General features: G+C 43.6%; 1 protein-coding gene across 1 annotated transcript; it reads left to right on the forward strand.

The window, feature by feature from the left end:
• Nucleotides 1-11,052: 11,052 nt before the first annotated feature.
• On the forward strand, nucleotides 11,053-13,179 carry LOC140197440 (heat shock 70 kDa protein 1-like). Its single transcript, XM_072257401.1, has one exon. It carries the CDS (start codon nucleotides 11,242-11,244, stop codon nucleotides 13,162-13,164), a length of 1,923 nt encoding a protein of 640 aa, XP_072113502.1. The 5' UTR covers nucleotides 11,053-11,241; the 3' UTR covers nucleotides 13,165-13,179.
• The last annotated feature ends 10,720 nt before the right edge of the window (nucleotides 13,180-23,899 follow it).

Raw genomic sequence — 23,899 nt, forward strand, 5'->3', positions numbered from 1 at the left:
GCTAATGCACAGCATCATTATTGCTCAGGAAAAGCCATTTGCCCATTTGAGTCTATGCCATCTCCTAGTGCATTAATTGTTCCACTCTTACTCTGCACTCATAGAGTTTATTCTTATCTATCCAATTCCCTTTGAAGGACCTGATTAATTCAGCTTCTGCTATGGGTAGTGAGTTTTAGATCGTCATTACACTGCACAAAATAGTTGTCCCTCTCATCCCCCTTGTATTTTCTCACATTCTGTGCTCTGTAATATGCAGTACTTGAACAGTGCTTGGAAGCAGATCCTTCAGCCCAAAGACCCATGCCACCTGTTTGACCCAGCAAGCTGTCCAAACTGCCTGCATTTGGCCATTAGTGTCTCTATTTCCTGAGGAGACTGACGTCCTTTAATATCTGCCGGACGATGCTGAGGATGTTCTACGAGTCTGTGGTGGCCAGTGCTATCATGTTTGCTGTTGTGTGCTGGGGCACCAGGCTGAGGGTAGCAGACACCGACAGAATCAACAAACTCATTCGTAAGGCCAGTGATATTGTGGGGATGGAACTGGACTCTCTCACGGTGGTGTCTGAAAAGAGGATGCTGTCTAAGTTGCATGCCATCTTGGTCAATGTCTCCCATCCATTACATAATGTACTGGGTGGGCACAGGAGTACATTCAGCCAGAGACTCATTCCACCGAGATGCAACACAGAGTGTCATAGGAAGTCATTCCTGCCTGTGGCCATCAAACTTTACAACTCCTCCCTTGGAGGGTCAGACATCCTGAGCCAATAGGCTGGTCCTGGACTTATTTCCTGGCATAATTTACATATTACTATTTATTTATGGTTCTATTACTATTTATTATTTATGGTGCAACTTTAACATGAGGAAACTGCCTCTGATGTTATGTCCTGACGAAGGGTCTCGGCCTGAAACGTTGACTGCACCTCTTCCTAGAGATGCTGCCTGGCCTGCTGCATTCACCAGCAACATTTATGTGTGTTGCTTGAATTTCCAGCATCTGCAGAATTCCTGTTGTTTGCTCTGTTATGTTTTAATTTTTTTCCCTCTGATCGTAGACCTCTGCCCTCTTGTTTTTAGCACCCTCTCCCTGGGGGAAAAAGACAATATGCTTTCACTCTGTCAATACCCCTCATAATTTTGTATACATCTACCAGATCACCTCTCAATCTCCTACATTCCAGGGAATTAACTGCTACTGAGAACAAATTCCCTCTATTTACCCCACCTAAACCCATCATGGCCCCATTTATCTCTCACATAAACCAGGAGAATAACCCAGGTTTTCTAGTCAAACCTTGAAACTGAAATCCTTCATCTCAAATTGAGCAATGAATAACTTGCAGCACCATCACAGACACATTTTTACACCTTATTGTCACCAAACAATTGATACTAGAACGTACAATCATCACAGCGATATTTGACTTTGCGCTTCCCACTCCCTGGATTACAAATATTAAGTATTAAAAATAGTAAAAATTAGTAAATATTAAAATTTTAATTTATAAATCATAAATAGAAAAAAGAAAAATGGGAAGTAAGGTAGTGCAAAAAAACCGAGAGGCAGGTCCGGATATTTGGAGGGTACGGCCCAGATCCAGGTCAGGATCTGTTCAGCAGTCTTATCACGGTTGGAAAAAAGCTGTTTCCAAATCTGGCCGAATGAGTCTTCAAGCTCCTGAGCCTTCTTCCGGAGGGAAGAGGGATGAAAACTGTGTTGGATGGGTGGGTCATGTCCTTGATTATCCTGGCAACACTGCTCCGACAGCGTGCGGTGTAAAGTGAGTCCAAGGATGGAAGATTGGTTTGTGTGATGTGCTGTGCCATGTTCACGATCTTCTGCAGCTTCTTTTGGTCTTGGACAGGACAGCTTCCATACCAGGTTGTGATGCACCCTAGAAGAATGCTTTCTACAGTGCATGTATAAAAATTAGTGAGCGTTTTAGGGACAGGCCAAATTTCTTTACTTTTCTCAGGAAGTAAAGGTGCTGATGGGCCTTCTTGGCGGTGAACTCTGCTTGGTTGGACCAAGTCAAGTCATTTGTGATATTGGCCCCAAGGAACTTAAGGCTTTTGACCTGTTTCACTTGCGCACCACTGATGTAAATTGGGTCATGCGGTCCGCTACTCCTTCTGAAGTCAACAACCAATTCCTTCATCTTGCTGATGTTGAGGGATAGGTTATTGTCTTCGCACCATGCCACCAGGTTCTATGGGTTTTACAGAGAAAACATTCACAAGAAAAACATACATTAGTCATAAATTATATAACATTATTCAAGGGAAAACAATTGGACAGAAAAAAAATACAAGGTCCATTTTAGTGTAAAGTTTTGCTTTTCTGAGGTAGTGAATAGGGTATGTTGGTTGGTTCAAGAAATCAATAGGAGTTTGAGTAGATTTGCTATGTCATCAAAGGCACTCGCAAATTTCTACAGTTGTACTGTGGAGAGGATTCACTTCCACTATCTAAATCATTGACAAACAATGTGAAAAGTAGCTGTCCCAATCCTGACCCCTGACAGCCAACCAGAAAAGGCCCCCTTTATTCCCACTTACTGCCTTCTGCCTGTCAGCCATTCCTCTATCCATGCCAGTATATTTCCGGTAATACCATAGGATCTTATTTTGTTAAGCAGCCTCATGTGAGGCATCTTATCAAATGCCTTCAGAAAATCTAAGTAAATGACATTCACTATGTCCCTTTTGTCCACCCTGCTTGTTAATTCCTCGAAGTACTCTAACAGATTTGTCAGGCAAGATTTCCCTTCACATGCTGACTTTGACTAATTTTATCATTAGTATCCAAGTACCCTGAAACCTCGTTCCTACTCCAACACCTTCCCAACCACTGAGGTTAGGCTAACTGGCCTATCAGTTCCTTTCTTTTGCCTTCCTCTCTTCTTAAAGAGTGGAGTGACATTTGCAATTTTCCAGTCCTCCGGTACCATGCCAGAATCAAGTGATTCTTGAAAGATCATGACCAATGCACCCATTATCTCTTCAGCAACCTCTCTCAGGACTCTGGGATTTAGTCCATCTGGTCTAGCTGACTTATCCACCTTGAGACCTTTCAGTTTGTCCAGCACTTTTTCCATTGTAATAGCAAAGGCACTCACTCCTGCTCCCTGACACTCACGGGCCTCTGGCATACAGTTAGTGTCTTCCACAGTAAAGAATGAAGCAAAGTACTTAGTACTTTCATCTGCCATTTCTTTGTCCCCCATTACTACCTCACCAGCATTATTTTCCAGTGGCCCAATATCAAGTCTCACTTGCCTTTTGCTCTTTATATAACTGAAAATAAACTTTCCGTATCCTGCTTTATATTATCAGCTAGTTTGCCCTCATATTTCATCTTTTCCCTTCTTACAGCTTTTTTAGTTGCCTTTTGTTGGATTTTAAAAGTTTCACAATCATCCAGCTTCCCACTCACTTTTGCAACCTGATATGCCCTTTCCTTGGCTTTTATGCAGTCCTTAACTTCCCTTGTCAGCCGCGGTTGCCTAGCCCTGCAGTTTGAGAACAACTTCTTCTGTGGGACAGATCTATCCTGCACCTTGTAAACTATATTCAGAAACTTCAGCTACCTCTGTTCTGCCAGTATCCCCGCCAGTATCCCCTCCAATCCACCTGGGCAAGCTCCTCTCTCATGCCTCTGTAATTTACTTTATTCCATTGCGATACTGATATATCTGACTTGTGCTTCTCCCCCTCAAATTGCAGTATGAATTCAATCATATTATGATCACTGCCTTCTAAGGGTTCCTTTACGTTAAGCTGACAAGTACAGTCTGGATTATGACACAACACCAATCTAAGATAGCCTTTCCTCAGCAGGCTTGAGCACAAGCTGCTCTAAAAAGCCATCTCGTAGGCATTCAACAAATTCCCTCTCATGTGATTTGACACCCACCTAATTTTGCCAATATCCTTGTATATTGAAGTCCCCCATTACAATTGTGACATTACCCTTATTACATGCCTTTTCCAGCTCCCTTTTCAATCTCAACCCCACATCTTGGATACTCTTTGGAGGCCTATATATAATTTCCTATATTTTTTTTTACCCTTGCAGTTTCTTAACTCCACCCATAAAGATTGGCATTCTTGACCCTATGTCATCTCTCTCTAAAGATGTAATTCCATCTCTTACTAATAAAGCCACACCACCGTCTATGCCTTCCTGCCTACCTTTCGATATAAAGTATATCCCTTGATGTTAAACTCCCAACTATGACTTTCTTTCAGCCACGACCCTGTGAAGCCCACAACGTCAGAATCAGAATCAGATTTATTATCACCAGCATGTGACGTGAAATTTGTTAACTCAGCAGCAGTTCAATTCAATACAGAATATTGTAAAAAAAATAATAAATGAAATAAAAATAATAAGTAATATACATATATTGAAGAGATTAAAAACATGCAAAAAACAGATACTGTATATTAAAAAAAGTGAGGTAGTGTTTACGGGTTCAATGTCCATTTAGGAATCGGATGGCAGAGGGAAAGAAGCTGTTCCTGAATCATTGAGTGTGTGCCTTCAGGCTTCTGTACCTCCTACCTGATGGTAACGGTGGGAAATGGGCATGCCCTGGGTGCTGGACGTCCTTGATAATGAATGCTGCCTTTCTGAGACACCGCTCCCTGAAGAGGCTAGTACCCAAGATGGAGCTGACTAGATTTACAACCCTCTGCAGCTTTTTTCGGTCCTGTGTAGCACCCCCCGCCCCCCCGAACACCAGACAGTGATACAGCCTGTCAGAATGTTCTCCATGGTACATCTATAGAAGTTTTTGAGTGTATTTGTTGACCTGTCAAATCATACCATCCAATCTCTAAATGCACCACTCTACCTCACTGGCATGTTAAGTATATTTCTCAATTATACACAATCACATTTCTTTTTCCGATTTCTGATGTGGACCATGTTGACAATGTGGAGTTCTCAATGATTTGTCTGCAGATTTTAGAACTGGCATATTTATACTGTTTTTATCGAAGAAAATTATTCAGTGCACACATGTTGTTGTCACTGGGCAAAAAATTGCACGGCGCAAGAATTTTGTGCACACTGGTCATTACCATAAGACCATAAGACATAGGAGCAGAATTAGGCCATTTGCCCCATTGAGTCTGCTCTGCCATTCAATCATGGCTGATCCTTCTTTCCCCTCCTGAGCCCCACTTCCCAGCCTTCTCTCCATAACGATGCCGTGGCCAATCAAGAACCTATCAATCTCCTCTTTAAATACACCCAATGAACTGGCCTCCACAGCTGCCTGTGGTAACAAATTTACCACCCTCTGGCTAAAGAAATTTCTCTGCATCTCTGTTTTAAATGGATGCCCCTCTACCCTGAGGCTGAGCCCTCTTGTTGGAGACTGCCCACCATGGGAAACATCGTTTCTACATCTACTTTGTCTAGGCCTTTGAACATCCGAAAGGTTTCAATGAGATCCCCTCCTTCTAAATTCCAGTGAGTACAGACCCAGAGCCGTCAAACATTCCTCATATGATAACCTTTTCATTCCTTGTGAATCTCCTCTGAACCCTCCCCAATGCCAGCACATCATTTCTTAGATAAGGAACCCAAACTGTTCACAGTTCTTAAGAGAAGGCCTCACCAGTGCCTTATAAAGACTCAGCACCACATCTGCTTTTGTATTCTAGACCTCTTGAAACGAGTACTAACATTGCACTTGCCTTCCTCACCACTGACTCAACCTGCAAGTTAACCTTGAGGGTGTTCTGCACAAGGACTCGCAAGTCCCTTTGCATCTCAGATTTTTAGAATTTTTCTCTGATTTATAAAATAGTCTGCGCATTTATTTCTTCTGCCAAAGTTCATGACCATGCATTTTCCAACCTTATATTTCATTTGCTATTTTCTTGCCCATTCTCCTAATCTGTCTAAATCCTTGTGCAGTCTACCTGTTTCCTCAATACTACCTGCCCTTTCACCAATTTTCATATCAACTGAAAACTTGGCACAAAGCCATCTATTCCATCATCTAAATAATTTATATACAGCATTAAAAAGAAGCAATTCTAACAACAACCCTTGCAGAATACCATCGGTTACTGGCAGCCACCCAGAAAAGGATCCTTTTGTTAACACTTGCTGCCTCCTACCAATCAGAAAATGCTCTAAGCATGTCAGTAACTTTCCTGTAATATCATAGGCTCTTAACATGGTAAGCAGCTTCATTTGTGGCACCTTGTCCAAGGCCTTCTGAAAGTCCAAATATACAACATCCTCTGCAACCCCTGTATCTATCCTACTCGTAACCTCCTCAAAGAATTCCAACAGGATCATCAGGCAAGATTTTCCCTTGAGGAAACCATGCTGCTAGACACCCTGCAGGATGAAAAACAAGACCTGTCAAAGGGCGGATGAACCTTCTCGTAGGGTCAATGGCCATCTAGCAAACACATGCCGTGAAGCACGGAAAGGGCATCCCATGCATCGAAGCTTGGTCTGATCATTCACTGTAACAGAACTTCCCCCAGCCGTCTTGGACCCCACCATGCTGCTGGATCCGGGGGGGGGATATCGAGAGGGTGGGTCTGGACCTGCACAACCCCCCACTCACCTAAAATCTATTCACGCACACGCAGTTCCTTTCTGAGGAGTGGGGTATAAACCCCACTAACTGACTGAAACGAACCATCATCATCCTATGGGATGGATAGCTAGAGAGAGAGAGACTGGCTAGCTAACTTTCATATTCCATCTTTACCTTCTTAATGACTTCTTAGTTACCGTTTGTTTGTTATTAAAAGCTTCCCTATCATCTAAATTCCCACTGTTTTTGCTTTATTATAGAAACATAGAAAATAGGTGCAGGAGTAGGCCATTCGGCCCTTCGAGCCTGCATCGCCATTTATTATGATCATGGCTGATCATCCAACTCAGAACCCCGCCCCAGCCTTCCCTCCATACCCCCGATCCCCATAGCCACAAGGGCCATATCTAACTCCCTCTTAAATATAGCCAATGTACTGGCCTCAACTGCTTCCTGTGGCAGAGAATTCCACAGATTCACCACACTCTAAGTGAAGAAGTTTTTCCTAATCTCGGTCCTTAAAAGCTTCCCCTTTATCCTCAAACTGTGACCCCTTGTTCTGGACTTCCCCAACATCGGGAACAATCTTCCTGCATCTAGCCTGTCCAATCCCTTTAGGATTTTATACGTTTCAATCAGATCCCTCCTCAATCTTCTAAATTCCAACGAGTACAAGCCCAGTACATCCAGTCTTTCTTCATATGAAAGTCCTGCCATCCCAGGAATCAATCTGGTGAACCTTCTTTGTACTCCCTCTATGGCAAGGATGTCTTTCCTCAGATTAGGGGACCAAAACTGCACACAATACTCCAGGTGTGGTCTCACCGAGGCCTTGTACAACTGCAGTAGTACCTCCCTGCTCCTGTACTCAAATCCTCTCGCTATAAATGCCAGCATATCATTCGCCTTTTTCACCGCCTGCTGTACCTGCATGCCCACTTTCAATGACTGGTGTATAATGACACCCAGATCTCGTTTCACCTCCCCTTTTCCTAATCGGCCACCATTCAGATAATAATCTGTTTTCCTATTTTTGCTACCAAAGTGGATAACTTCACATTTATCCACATTAAATTGCATCTGCCATGAATTTGCCCACTCACCCAACCTATCCAAGTCACTCTGCATCCTCTTAGCATCCTCCTCACAGCTAACACTGCCACTCAGCTTCGTGTCATCCGCAAACTTGGAGATGCTGCATTTAATTCCCTCATCCAAGTCATTAATATATATTGTAAACAACTGGGGTCCCAGCACTGAGCCTTGCGGTACCCCACTAGTCACCGCCTGCCATTCTGAAAAGGTCCCGTTTATTCCCACTCTTTGCTTCCTGTCTGCTAACCAATTCTCCGTCCACATCAATACCTTACCCCCAATACCATGTGCTTTAAGTTTGCACACTAATCTCCTGTGTGGGACCTTGTCAAAAGCCTTTTGAAAATCCAAATATACCACATCCACTGGTTCTCCCCTATCCACTCTACTAGTTACATCCTCAAAAAATTCTATGAGATTCGTCAGACATGATTTTCCTTTCACAAATCCATGTTGGCTTTGTCCGATGATTTCACCGCTTTCCAAATGTGCTGTTATCACATCTTTGATAACTGACTCCAGCAGTTTCCCCACCACCGACGTTAGGCTAACCGGTCTATAATTCCCCGGTTTCTCTCTCCCTCCTTTTTTAAAAAGTGGGGTTACATTAGCCACCCTCCAATCCTCAGGAACTAGTCCAGAATCTAACGAGTTTTGAAAAATTATCACTAATGCATCCACTATTTCTTGGGCTACTTCCTTAAGCATTCTAGGATGCAGACCATCTGGCCCTGGGGATTTATCTGCCTTCAATCCCTTCAATTTACCTAACACCACTTCCCTACTAACATGTATTTCACTCAGTTCCTCCATCTCACTGGACCCTCTGTCCCCTACTATTTCTGGAAGATTATTTATGTCCTCCTTAGTGAAGACAGAACCAAAGTAATTATTCAATTGGTCTGCCATGTCCTTGCTCCCCATAATCAATTCACCTGTTTCTGTCTGTAGGGGACCTACATTTGTCTTTACCAGTCTTTTCCTTTTTACATACCTATAAAAGCTTTTACAGTCAGTTTTTATGTTCCCTGCCAGTTTTCTCTCATAATCTTTTTTCCCCTTCCTAATTAAGCCCTTTGTCCTCCTCTGCTGAACTCTGAATTTCTCCCAGTCCTCAGGTGAGCCACTTTCTCTGGCTAATTTGTATGCTTCTTCTTTGGAATTGATACTATCCCTAATTTCTCTTGTCAGCCACGGGTGCACTACCTTCCTTGATTTATTCTTTTGCCAAACTGGGATGAACAATTGTTGTAGTTCATCCATGCAACCTTTAAATGCTTGCCATTGCATATCCACCGTCAATCCTTTAAGTGTCATTTGCCAGTCTATCTCAGCTAATTCACGTCTCATACCTTCAACGTTACCCCTCTTTAAGTTCAGAACCTTTGTTTCTGAATTAACTATGTCACCCTCCATCTTATTGAAGAATTCCACCATACTATGGTCACTCTTACCCAAAGGGCCTCTCACGACAAGATTGCTAATTAACCCTTCCTCATTGCTCAAAACCCAGTCCAGAATAGCCTGCTCTCTAGTTGGTTCCTCGACATGTTGGTTCAAAAAACCATCCCGCATACATTCCAAGAAATCCTCTTCCTCAGCACCTTTACCAATTTGGTTCACCCAATCTACATGTAGATTGAAGTCACCCATTATAACTGCTGTTCCTTTATTGCACACATTTCTAATTTCCTGTTTATTACCATCTCCGACCTCACTACTACTGTTAGGTGGCCTGTACACAACTCCCACCAGCGTCTTCTGCCCCTTAGTGTTACGCAGCTCTACCTATATCGATTCCACATCTTCCCGGCTTATGTCCTTCCTTTATATTGCGTTAGTCTCTTCTTTAACCAGCAACGCCACCCCACCTCCCCTTCCTTCATGTCTATCCCTCCTGAATACTGAATATCCCTGAACGTTGAGCTCCCATCCTTGGTCACCCTGGAGCCATGTCTCTGTGATCCCAACTATATCATAATCATTAATAACAATCTGCACTTTCAATTCATCCACCTTATTACGAATGCTCCTTGCATTGACACAGAAAGCCTTCAGGTGCTCTTTTACAACTCTCTTAGCCCTTATACAATTATGTTGAAAAGTGAAATTATATGTTCTCTCTTTGGCTTTTATGTTGGCTTTGTCTTCTCTTGTTAGCTACAGTTGTGTCATCTTTCCTTTAGAATACTTCTTCCTCTTTAGGATGTATATATCCTGTGCCTTCTAATTTGCTTCCAGAGATACCAGCCATTGCTGTCCTGCCATCATCCCTGCCAGTGTTCTTTTCCAATTAATTTTGGCCTACTCCTTTCTCATGTCTCTGTAATTCCCTTTACTCCAATGATACATTTACACTGATACTGCACTGATCCTTTACTCCATCTGATACACCTGACTTTAGCTTCTCTTTCTCAAATTTCAGGGTGAATTCAATCATATCATGATCACTTTCCTCTAAAGGTCCTATCCTAAGTCCCTTCATTCCAGTTCCCATTCCCCTGCCAAATTAGCTTAAACCTTCCCCAACAGTTCTAACAAACCTGCCCACGAGAATATTCGTGCCCCTCAGGTTCAGGTGAAACTTGTCCCTTTTGTACAAGTCATACATCCCCCAGAAGAGATTCCAATGATTTAAGAACCTGACGCACTACCTCCTGAGCCAGCTTCTCAGCCATCTATTTATCTGACAAGTCATCCTGTTCCTACCCTCACTGGCACATGGCAGCAGTAGCAATCCAGTAATTACTACCCTGGAGATCTTGCTTCTCAGAAATTGCAAGTTAGAGGGAACATTGATTGCAACGTACTGCTGCCACATAACAACAAATGTCGCAACACATGCCAATATTATTAAACCTGATTCTGATTCTGATGTTAGGAATGTAAGGAGCCTACTCCTAGTTCTTATTGAGTCTGGAAAGCAGCAATAGGTTTCACTAAAACTGGAAAGTTGTACCTCAAGCCTAACTTGGAACTTGTTGGAACAGTACATCAGGTCAAAAGTAAAGAGAGGTAGGAGTGACATGGGGAATTCAGGTGGCTTTTGCAAGCCCTGAGGAAAGGTAATGGACCAGAAGCATATACAAAGTTTCTACTTTCAATAAAGCAGCCAGGCTTGCTATGTCTCTGTTTCTATTTTAGATTTCCAATATCTACACTATCTGCGGGCGGAGTGTGTATCGCTCTTCACTAGATGAGTAAATTGACCTGATAATAGAAGATCTCGCACCTCACCAGCTTTCCGCAACTCTCGCCCACTCGCAATTTTCATCTTCTCCGGCTCCGGGTGTCCAGTCACGCTGCCATTGGTCACAGCCCCGAAACCCGCCCCAAACCTCGGGAATGATCTTAACACCTTGCGCCCTGATTGGCTGCTGCCGGCGGCAATAACAATCAGAGCGCCGCCTACGACACTGAGCTGCCGCCACGCAAAAGGACGGTGGGAAGCGAAATATCATACTTCAGGAAAGGCGTTATTGGGGAAGAGACGCACTGAAAGTTGTAGAATCCATTGCAACAGCAGAGAAGACGGAATATAGATGACATTACCTGAGAGACAGATATGCCTGGATCAAAAGCATTAGCCATCGGGATAGATCTGGGCACTACTTACTCCTGTGTAGGGGTGTTCCAGCATGGCAAAGTGGAGATCATCGCCAATGACCAGGGCAACCGCACCACCCCCAGCTATGTGGCCTTCAACGACACGGAGAGGCTCGTCGGTGATGCAGCCAAGAACCAGGTGGCAATGAACCCCGCCAACACCATCTTTGATGCCAAACGGCTCATCGGGAGAAGGTTTGATGACCCGACGGTGCATTCCGACATGAAGCACTGGCCCTTCCAGGTGGTGAGTGATGCGGGGAAGCCAAAGGTGAAGGTGGAGCACAAGGGGCAGAATAAGACATTTTACCCAGAAGAAATCTCCTCCATGGTGCTGACCAAGATGAAGGAAATTGCTGAGGCTTACCTTGGCTACAATGTCACCAACGCTGTCATCACCGTTCCGGCTTACTTCAATGACTCCCAACGCCAGGCAACCAAAGATGCTGGTGTGATAGCTGGTCTCAATGTCCTGCGTGTCATCAATGAGCCAACAGCAGCTGCCATTGCCTATGGTCTGGACAAGAAAGGTAAAGGGGAGCATAATGTTCTCATCTTTGACCTGGGTGGTGGCACCTTCGATGTGTCCATTCTCTCCATCGATGACGGTATCTTTGAAGTGAAATCAACAGCTGGAGATACCCACCTGGGAGGAGAGGACTTTGACAACCGCATGGTCAATCACTTCATTGAGGAGCTCAAGCGAAAATACAAGAAAGACATCAGCCAGAACAAGAGAGCGGTGAGGAGGCTGCAGACGGCCTGTGAGAGAGCAAAGAGAACGCTGTCTTCCAGCACCCAGAGTGATGTTGAGATTGATGCTCTGTTTGACGGCATTGATTTCTACACCTCAATCACCAGGGCTCGCTTTGAGGAGCTGAATTCTGACCTGTTCAGGGGCACTCTGGAGCCAGCGGAGAAAGCCCTGAGAGATGCCAAGCTGGACAAATCCCAGATCCATGAAATTGTCCTGGTCGGAGGCTCCACCCGAATCCCCAAGATCCAGAAGCTGCTGCAAGATTTCTTCAACGGTAGGGAGCTGAACAAGAGCATCAACCCCGACGAGGCCGTGGCCTATGGGGCAGCTGTCCAGGCAGCCATTCTGATGGGCGACAAGTCGGAGAATGTTCAGGATCTGCTACTCCTGGATGTTGCTGCTCTGTCATTGGGGCTGGAGACGGCAGGTGGAGTCATGACCACCCTTATCAAGCGTAACACCACCATCCCCACCAAGCAGACCCAGATCTTCAGCACCTACTCTGATAACCAGCCTGGGGTCCTTATTCAGGTGTTTGAAGGCGAGAGAGCCATGACCAAGGACAACAACCTTCTGGGCAAGTTTGAGTTGAGTGGCATCCCTCCCGCTCCTCGTGGCGTACCCCAGATTGAGGTGACCTTCGATATTGACGCTAATGGCATTCTCAATGTCTCTGCTGTTGACAAGAGCACCGGGAAAACAAACAAGATCACCATCACCAACGACAAGGGCAGGCTGAGTAAGGTGGAAATTGACAGGATGGTGCAAGATGCAGAGAAGTACAAGAATGAGGATGAAATGCAGCGGCAGAAGATTGCAGCCAAGAACTCCCTGGAGTCCTATGCCTTCAACATGAAGGGCTCTGTGGAGAATGCAAATTTAAGGAATAAGGTCAGTGAAGAAGACAAGACAAAGATCATTGACCTGTGCAACCAGACAATAGCATGGCTGGAGAAGAATCAGATGGCAGAGAAGGAGGAGTTTGAGCACAAGCAGAAAGAGCTGGAAAAAGTTTGCAATCCCATCATTACCAAGCTGTACCAAGGAGCAGCCCCTGAGTCTTCTTTTGGCTCTCAGGCTGGACGTGTCAATTCCTCAGGCCCAACCATTGAGGAGGTGGATTAATAGATTGTGTTCTTGTGAATGACACTGATCACTGACCTTTTGGACTTGGACATATGTCATATGCACTGTTTATGACTACCTACAGCAGCCTCTGTAAACTTTGTCTGAGATAGATACTTTTAGGTTAACTCTTAGAACTCTGCAATAACAACACAAGTCTGATAGTGGTTCAGCTTTTTTGCTTTCTTGAAGCATATTGTGCTTCATAAATGATGGTTTCAAAGAATTGGTAGCAAATGCAGAAAGCACATGGGATTTTCCTTTCACTCCGTCCATCTTGTTACAAAATTTTGAAATGTTTCATACTTAAATGTTTGAAACATAAATCTGCAGTAGACTGCTTATTAAAGTATATTGGTATATGCGCTTTTTTAAAAAAAAATTGTTCTTTGAAACATTGATTCTCTTTTCCAAACTTTGCCACTGCAAATTCGGTTCTCATTTATTTAACATGATAGATTGGTTTAATTCTGGTCCAAATTTAAAGACATTTTGCTTTTTACCATCTGGAAAACCAGATACATTTTACAACCAATTAAAAATCATTTAATGAAATATAGCGATAAAAATTGAAAAAGTCAAAGTAATTTTCACAGAAAAAATGTCCTTTTTTTCTTGCTGTAGGTGAATTATTACTTTGAAAGAGACATTAAAATACTGCTTTCCTTCTCATATATTTCATTCCTATCTGCTTATTTGCACATGAGTAGCTATACCTTATTGAACACATTTACTTGTCCTGTTTACCCATCACACCTGTGCAGCATCTTGAACTACTTTGCTAAACACATCTGCATCTGTCTATCCACAAGACATTCCTTAAAGCTTAGTTTCATATCTAAACAATGGTCACTTGACCAACCACGTTATAAGATATAGGAGCAGAATTAGGCCATTTTGGCCCATTGAATCTGCTCCGCCATTTCATCATGGTCAATCTAATTTTTCTTCTCGGCCCCAATTTCCTGCTTTCTCCCCATATCCCTTCATGCCCTGACCAATCAAGAATTTATCATCCTCTGCCTTAAATATACATAAAGACTTGCCCTCCACAGCCATCTGTGGCAATGAATTCCAGACTCACTGCTCTCTGGCTAAAGAAATTCCTCTTCATATCCATTCTATAAGGACGCCACTCTATTCCAAGGCTGTGTTCCTAGACTCTACCACCATAGGAAACAACCTCTCCACACCCACTTTATTGAGGCCTTTCAACATTCAACTGGTTTTAATTAGGTCATCCCCTCATTCTTCTGAGTTCCAGTGAATACAGGCCAGAGCCATCAAGCATTCTTTACATGACATGCTCTTTATATGTTGCTTAAAATGTCAAATAACATTACTACAAAGCAGTTTTTGATGCCTTAAGTACAATACCCTGGATGATAAGATGCATTAGTGGCAGGGAAGGCAAACCAGGAAAAATTATATCAGATACCAAGCACTTAATACATTGAAAAGCTTAAACAAATATAGAAATTGCTGGAGTTAAATTAAAAGGGAAATCATGAATAGAATGAAATCTATTGACACCGGCTAACCCTATGAAATTGGTTATTCTGTGATAACAAGGAAAGGAATAACAAGATAGTATTCATAGGTTTCATTGAAACCAAACTGAGTATGAAAAAACATTAGCAAGTTAAAGAAAACCCAAATTTGTTTTGTAAGTATATTTCTTTATTCTTTATTTCTTTCAGATACAGCATGGTATACATTGGCCCTTCCGGCTCTTTGAGCTGCACTGCCCAGCAACCCCCAATTTAACTCTAGCCTAATCATGGAACAATTTACAATTCCCAATTAACCTACCAAACAGACTGTGGGAGGAAATGTAAGAGGTCACGGGGAGAATGCACAAACTCCTTACAGACGGCGGTGGGAATTGAACCCGGATCACTGGTACTGTAAGCATTGTGCTAACCACTATGCTACACTGCCACTTCATCAAACAACATCAGAACCAACAAACTGACGGGCATAAAGTTCTGAAAATATTTTGCTTATCTTTTCACAAAAAAGGACGTTAATGTATCTGATAGGATAAAAATTGAAAGGAAACATATATCTGAAAAAGAATAACTTGCTCTGAATGATCCCAGGCTTTTCAAAGACAGACTAAAACTTTCCAATCCTCTTTGTGCTGGAAGATTGTAGATGGATAATGTCGTCCTTTTGCTTAAAAGTGATAAAGCAAATAATTATATAGAAAACTATTAGAACAAACAGTACAAATTTCGTTTTAAAAAGTACAGGTTGATCAGGGCAAATCATTGTGGATTTATTAGGATGAGATCATGACTGTCTAACTTGATTGAATTCTTCAAGTGGTTAATAAGAGTTAATAGGGCAGTGTATTTGATAAGGATTTCATGAATTTTAGAAAGACTACTTTTTAAATTCTACTTCCCAGTCTCATTCTGACATGTCAGTCCATGGCCTCCTCTACTGCTGCAATGAGGCCACACTCAGGTTGAAGGAGCAACACTTTATATTCCATTTCGGTAGCCTCCAACCTGATGGCTTAAACATCAATTTGTCGGACTTCCGGTAATGCCCCCCCTCTTCATTCCCCATTCCCATTTCCCGCTCTTACCTTATCTCCTTCCCTGCCCATCACCTCGCCCTTCCCTTTTTTTTATGGCCTTCTGTCTTTTCACAACAGATTTCCCCTTCTCTGGCTCTTTATTTATTTTACCAAATGACTTCCCAGCTTTTTCTTTCACTCCTCCCCCCTTTCGGTTTCATCCTAATCGCCTACTGCCTTGTATTTCCTCCTTCCTTCCCCCCAGCTTCTTACTCTGACTTCTCATTTTTTTTTCTCCAGTCCTAATGAATGATCTTGGCTCAAAACAATGACAGCTTACTCTTTTCCATAGATGCTGCCTGGGCTGCTGGGTTCCTCCAGCATTTATGCGTGTGCTCCAGTGAAGAAGAAAGCTTTACATTGCAGAAATATATACATTGTTTACCTCCTGTACATAATAAAGTGGCCACTTAGTTTATGTTCATAGTATTCTGCTGTTATAGCCCACCCACTCAAGGTTCAACATGTTATGCATTTTGAAATGACTGCATGATTATTTGAGTTACTGTTTTGGCATTTCTCCTCTGACCTTTGCCATTAAGATGATGTTTTCACCCACAGAACTGCCATTCACAGAATTTTTGTTTTGCTTTTTCGCACCATTCTCTAGAGACTGTTATGCATGAAAATCCCATGAGATCAGCAGTTTCTGAGATACTCAAACCACTCCATCTGGCGTGAATAATCATCCACAGTCAAAGTCAATTAGATCACATTTCTTCCCCATTCTGTTTGGTCTGAACCTTTTGCTCATGTCTGCAAGCTTTTATACATTGAGTTGCTGCTACAATTAGCTGATTAGATATTTACATTAACAAGCAGGTTTACAAGTGTAACTAATAAAGTGGCCACTGAGTGTGCATATGGTATAGATTATGCAAAACTCTTAGGCACCTTAGAGTTTTTTTATTTGGTCTCAGGTGGTATATCCTCTAGTCATAGTCATAGTCATAGTCATACTTTATTGATCCCAGGGGAAACTGGTTTTCGTTATAGTTGCACCATAAATAATTAAATAGTAATAGAACCATAAATAGTTAAATAGTAATATGTAAATTATGCCAGTAAATTATGAAATAAATCCAGGACCAGCCTATTGGCTCAGGGTGTCTGACCCTCCAAGAGAGAAGTTGTAAAGTTTGATGGCCACAGGCAGGAATGACTTCCTATGACGCTCTGTGTTGCATCTCGGTGGAATGAGTCTCTGGCTGAATGTACTCCTGTGCCCAACCAGTACATTATGTAGTGGATGGGACACATTGTCCAAGATGGCATGCAACTTGGACAGCATCCTCTTTTCAGACACCACCATCAGAGAGTCCAGTTCCATCCCCACAACATCACTGGCCTTACGAATGAGTTTGTTGATTCTGTTGGTGTCTGCTACCCTCAGCCTGCTGCCCCAGCACACAACAGCAAACATGATAGTACTGGCCACCACAGACTCATACAACATCCTCAGCATCGTCCGGCAGATGTTAAAGAACCTCAGTCTCCTCAGGAAAAAGAGACAGCTCTGACCCTTCTTGTAGACAGCCTCAGTGTTCTTTGACCAGTCCAGTTTATTTTCAATTCGTATCCCCAGGTATTTGTAATCCTCCACCATGTCCACACTGACCCCCTGGATGGAAACGGGTCACCAGTACCTTAGCTCTTGTCAGGTCTACCACCAGCTCCTTAGTCTTTTTCACATTAAGCTGCAGGTAATTCTGCTCACACCATGTGACAAAGTTTCCTACCATAGCCCTGTACTCAGCCTCATCTCCCTTGCTGATGCATCCAACTATGGCAGAGTCATCAGAAAACTTCTGAAGATGACAAGACTCTGTGCAGTAGTTGAAGTCCGAGGTGTAAATGGTGAAGAGAAAGGGAGACAAGACAGTCCCCTGTGGAGCCCCAGTGCTGCTGATCACTCTGTCGGACACACACTGTTGCAAGCACACGTACTGGGGTCTGCCAGTCAGATAATCAAGAATCCATGACACCAGGAAAGCATCCACCTGCATCGCTGTCAGCTTCTCCCCCAGCAGAGCAGGGCGGATGGTGTTGAACACACTGGAGAAGTCAAAAAACATGACCCTCACAGTGCTCGCTGGCTTGTCCAGGTGGGCATAGACACGGTTCAGCAGGTAGACGATGGCATCCTCAACTCCTAGTCGGGGCTGGTAGGCAAACTGGAGGGGATCTAAGTGTGGCCTGGCCATAGGCTGGAGCAGCTCCAGAACAAGTCTCTCCAGGGTCTTCATGATGTGGGAGGTCAATGCCACCAGTCTGTAGTCATTGAGGCTGCTGGGGCGCGGCGTCTTCGGCACAGGGACAAGGCAGGACGTCTTCCACAGCACAGGAACCCTCCGGAGCCTCAGACAAAGCCTTGATCTCAACAATATCGAGGCTGTCTGGGATTACTGGGAGACAAAAGAGCAATTGATACAGTCAATGTCTGCAGAACAACAATGCCAAGTTCTCCAAGCTGCTTGAAACAATCTACCAGCTGATTTTCTTATTAAACTGCACAACAGTGTGCACCTAAGAGACTTGTTGCAGTTTTAAAGGCAAAGGGTGGTTACACCATATATTGATTTGATTTACTGTAATACTATTTACTGCTTTTTTAGTAAATTTTTTGACATTTGAAACTTTTCATTTCACTATATTTGAAAGCATCTTCACTTTACAGATTTTTTTCATGTGCCCAGGACTTTTGCACAGTATTGTCGATTGGACAGAAAATTGGCAAATTAAATGTGATCCAGAGATTTGTGACATTGTGCAGTTAAAAATGCACAACAAGAAAATGGAATGTACAAAAATGGGAGAATTTTGGGTGTATTGGAGAAACAGGGGACCTCAGGACAGATCAATAATGTTGTTAAAGTAGAATACAAATTTATTTTTTCATTAGCCAAAACAATAAATGTGAAGTGCATGGAGGAGATACGAGAAATATACACACAGTTTACCACAGCTTTACTACTGCATACAACTCTGGTCATGTCTGTTTGCTCTGGGGAGGGTGTGGTTGATTTATGGAAAGATGGTGCCAACGCTGGGAAGTTGTAACTGCAAGATTGGATAAAACGCAGTTGTTCCTTGTAGAGCAGAGGAAGTTAAGGAAAGATTTAAATGAGATGTATAAAGTTACAGCCACCATGACAAAAGAAGCTTCAGGTCCCACAGCAGCAGGTTCAGGAACAGTTATTACCCTACAACCAACAGACTCCTGAACCAGCTTCACTAACCTCAACACTGAACTGATCACTCAACACAATCCAAGCACTCACTTTCAAGGACTATACTAATGTTCAGAGTATACTTATTTATATTATTTGTTTTTCTGTGTATTTGGTTGTTTGTCAGTTTGTGTTTGTATGCAGCTTTTTCATAGATTATATTGTATTTCTTTGTTCTACTGTGAATACTTGCGGAAGATCAGTCTCAGGGTAGTGTAAGACCATAAGACATAGGAGCAGAATCCGTCCATTCAGCCCATCAAGGCTACCTACTACTCCATCATGGCTGATTTATTATCCCTCTCAGTCCCATTCCCTGCCTTCTCCCTGTAACCTATATTGCCCTGACTAATCAAGAACCTACCAACCTCCACTTTAAATATACTCTACAACATGGCCTCCACAGATGTGACAATGAATTCCACAGATTCACCACCCTATGGCTAAAGAAATTCTTCCTCACATCTGTTCTAGATAGATGCCCCTCTATTTTGGGACTACGCCCTTTGGTCCTAGACACACCCACTATTGGAATCATCCTCTCTACATCAATGCTCTGTAGGCCTTTCAATAGTCGATAGGTTTCAATTAGATCCCCCCCCCCTTTTCTCTAAGCGCTAGCAAGTTCAGGTGTCAGGGAGGGGTAGCACCTCTGGTGGGGGAACATGTTGCGTCCTTTTCAGGGCGGTTAGTCCACCTTTGGTCTCCACCTGGCACTCAGCCCTCACCTGTGGCTCCTCGTAGCTGTTTGCATGCGACAGCGGCCACACCCCGGGCAACGGCTTCGACAAGCTGGCTAAACCAGGTGAGGGTAGCCGACGGGTCTCAAACCCTCGGTGAGATAGGGAGTTGTCTATCCCAGCATGTGAAGACTGACTCCGGCGGATTGAGCGGACGAGACCAATGGAAGGTGCAACGGTCAAGAAGGCGGTCTCTGCAAGCGTCGTGGAACGTGTAGAGCAGGACAAGACAAAGAAGACGTCTTGGTCATCCACTGCGCCTAGTCCCATCTCCAGCTGTCTAGACTCTGTCTTGCCACTGGACCCAGATGGGAATTGGGAAGAGAGAGTGAGGCTGACGCTGCGCAACTCTCCCTCACTTTAAATCCAAATCACGCGCTAGTCTCGACACCATCATTATGGTGTCGAGGTCCTCGACGTCAACAATGGACGAACAACAAACCAACCAGTGAGTACAGGCCCAGAGCCATCAAATCCTTCTCATAGATTAACCCCTTATTCCCAGAATAATTTTCATGAACCTCCTCTGAACCCTCTTCAATGTCAGCACATCCATATTCAGATAAGGGGGCCCAAACTGCTCACAATACTCAAAGTGTGATCTGTCCAATACCTCATAAACCCTCAACATCACTTCCTTGCTCATGTTCTAATCCTCTCAAAATGAATGCTAACTTTGCATTTTCCTTCTTACCACCAACACAACCTGCAAGTTAATCTTTAGGGAATACTGCACAAGTCCCTTTGCACCTCTGATTTTTGAATTTTCTCCCCATTTAGGAAACAGTATACACCTTCACTCTTTCTGCCAGAGTGTATGACCATACACTTCCCTACATTATTGTCACATACTCCGTGACGGGTTAAAGATCCAGCAGAAATAGAAAACACTTTGGAATCTGGTATTGCTATTAACTAATGGTATTTATTAGTAACTACACAATACAGTAATATAAATGCAGATATATCAAATAAGTGTGGAAATATAAAAACCAAGCTTCTTCAAGTCTAGGTGTAAATGGATACAGTCTTACGGTGATGAGTAAGGTTCAGTTCAGTTCGTGGTATTGAGTTGAGTAATAATGGAGAGAGAGAGGGAGAGATTTGAGTCTTCAGGTGAGCTGACACCATCGATTTTCCCGTTGTCCTCCGAATTCCTTTATAAGTCACCGAATGTGACCACAACAAAGGGGGCCATTCTTCTGTGGTGGAATTATCAACCTAGGCGAGGATTGGACACACGAATAACTCCCCACTGGTCACACCCTTTCACACTGCGAGAGCACTGATCGATCCTCCAAAAACCCACCAATTTCTGTGGGCACAACAAAGCTCATTCAGTATCCAAAACCATGTGTCAGTCTATCAACTGGCCTTCTATTTATCGCACCGTGCTGAACACCAGCTGCCCATCAAGTAGCCCCTCCCTTCTCTCTCTGTAAGGATACAGAAGCCACCACTGTCCTTACAAAGTGTAAACATGCTGCACAGAAACCATAACACCATCTCCAAGCAAGCTTCGCCTCTCTCTCTCTCTTATAACAAGGTGTCTGGTGTTGAACAACTCTATCTCTTAATAACAAGCACAGTTCATTGGGGTAATTCAGGACCCCGTCACACTATATTTCATCAGCCACTCCTTTGCCCATTTTCCCAATCTATCAAGTCCTTCAGTAGACTCTCTACTTTCTCAACACTACCTGCCTCTCCTCCTATCTTCACATCATCTGCAAACTTGGCCACAAAATCCCATCAAGCTGACGCTTGTGGAACATCACTAATCACTGGCAGTGTATATGGTGACGTACGTTCTATAATAGTAAATTAACTTTGAACTTTGAATAGGTAAAACTTATTTCCCTTGGCAGTCAAAACCACGTGGCATAAATTTAAATTAAGTGGCATAGAGAGACACACATAAAAGTTGCTGGTGAACGCAGCAGGCCAGGCAGCATCTCTAGGAAGAGGTGCAGTCGATATTTCAGGCTGAGACCCTTCGTCAGGACTAACTGAAAGAAGAGCTAGTAAGAGATTTGAAAGTGGGAGGGGGAGGGGGAGATCCGAAATGATAGGAGAAGATGGGGTGGGGGGGGGAAGGGATGGATCCAAGAGCTGGACAGGTGATTGGCAAAAGGGATATGAGAGGATCATGGGACAGGAGGCCTAGGGAGAAAGAAAAGGGGGAGGGGGGAAAACCCAGAGGATGGGCAAGGGGTATAGTGAGAGGGACAGAGGGAGAAAAAGGAGAGAGAGAAAAAGAATGTGTATATATAAATAAATAAAGGATGGGGTACGAGGGGGAGGTGGGGCATTAGCAGAAGTTTGAGAAGTCAATATTCATGCCATCAGGTTGGAGGCTACCCAGACGGAATATAAGGTGTTGTTCCTCCAGCCTGAGTGTGGCTTCATCTTTAGAGGCCGTGGATAGACATATCAGAATGGGAATGGGATGTGGAATTAAAATGTGTGGCCACTGGGAGATCCTGCTTTCTCTGGAAGACAGAGCGTAGGTGTTCAGCAAAACGATCTCCCAGTCTGTGTCGGGTCTCGTCAATGTATAGAAGGCCAGATTGGGAGCACCGGACGCAGTATATCACCCCAGTCGACTCACAGGTGAAGTGTCGCCTCACCTGGAAGGACTGTCTGGGGCCCTGAATGGTGGTGAGGGAGGAAGTGTAAGGGCATGTATAGCACTTGTTCCGCTTACAAGGATAAGTGCCAGGAGGGAGATCGGTGGGGAGGGATGGGGGGGACAAATGGACAAGGGAGTCGCGTAGGGAGCGATCCCTGCGGAAAGCAGAGGGGGGGAGGGAAAGATGTGCTTAGTGGTGGGATCCCGTTGGAGGTGGCGGTGGGATCCTGTTGGAGGTGGCGGAAGTATGGAGAATTATATGTTGGAACCGGAGGCTGGTGGGGTGGTAGGTGAGGACAAGGGGAACCCTATTCCTAGTTGGGTGGTGGGAGGATGGAGTGAGAGCAGATGTGCGTGAAATGGGGAAGATGCGTTTGAGAGGAGAGTTGATGGTGGAGGAGGGCAAGCCCCTTTCTTTAAAAAAGGACATCTCCCTCGTCCTGGAATGAAAAGCCTCATCCTGAGAGCAGATGCGGCGGAGACAGAGGGATTGCAAGAAGGGGATGGCATTTTTGCAAAAGACAGGGTGAGAAGATGAATGAGCAAGGTCTTTTAACAAAGTAGTGCTAAGGATCTGGAACGTATTGCCAGAAATCATAGCAGTAACAGAAACCCTCATCGCATTGTGACAGCACTTCGACTTGAAGGTGGAATTTGTTTAAGTAACATTTTTCAATTGGAACAAACACAAAGGCTAATCTGCCTCCGTCTGTTGTGTAGATTTTCTTATGATTCTGTGAGTGTAGTTTATGGAGATAACACAACTTGTGAATTGTATCATGCATGTTTAAGTATGATGTCATTTGTTTCAGTTGAACAGCCTCTAGGTGGGACAGCAGTGTAAAATTCCGCATTGTTTATCTCAAGGCACTTGGGATTCATCCAGGCAGCAGGTGCTGGGTCAGCTGTAGAAGTTACCTTTACAAAAGCAGCCATCTAATATAACACTGAAGTTAAAGAGTTTGTTCATTAGTACTGTAGGTCTGGAAGGAAGTCAGAGTATTGATGGAGAGGGTGTGCTATCCCGCACTAATACTCTATCTCTCCCGATAAGATTGCCATTACCAATGATAAAATGACACAACTAAAAAGACTGGGCCCAGAACACATGCACTCTTACAATTCAAGCATTCCTTTTATTTTACTTGTGCCCAAAGAGGAATGGGAACCTGTCAGCCACACTGTTCTGAATTCTGAACAAAAAACTCATATTTTTATACAGAACTGGGTTATTGTTTACAGATATTGATCACTGTAAATTGTACATGTTTGAATTCCTTACATGTAAGATCAATCATAAGAGTTGTTAACGTCAATTGAAACTTCAAGCCGCCAGACGATTATATTTCAAAGTTAGTAAAGACAATAGAGCCTTAGTTGTTGGGTATGTTTCATATCCTCCCTTTATTTTTATCTCATCTGTCTCCGGCACCCCTATTGTGCAAAGGGACGCTATGTTTTAGGAAGATCTTTCTGGAAAAGTCTCACTGCAGAGGTCTCACTTGTATGGCCTGAGTACACACTGCCGCAGTCACCCAGCCTAGAT

This window comes from Mobula birostris, chromosome 5 (genome assembly GCF_030028105.1).
Source record: "Mobula birostris isolate sMobBir1 chromosome 5, sMobBir1.hap1, whole genome shotgun sequence".
NCBI lineage: Eukaryota > Metazoa > Chordata > Chondrichthyes > Myliobatiformes > Myliobatidae > Mobula > Mobula birostris.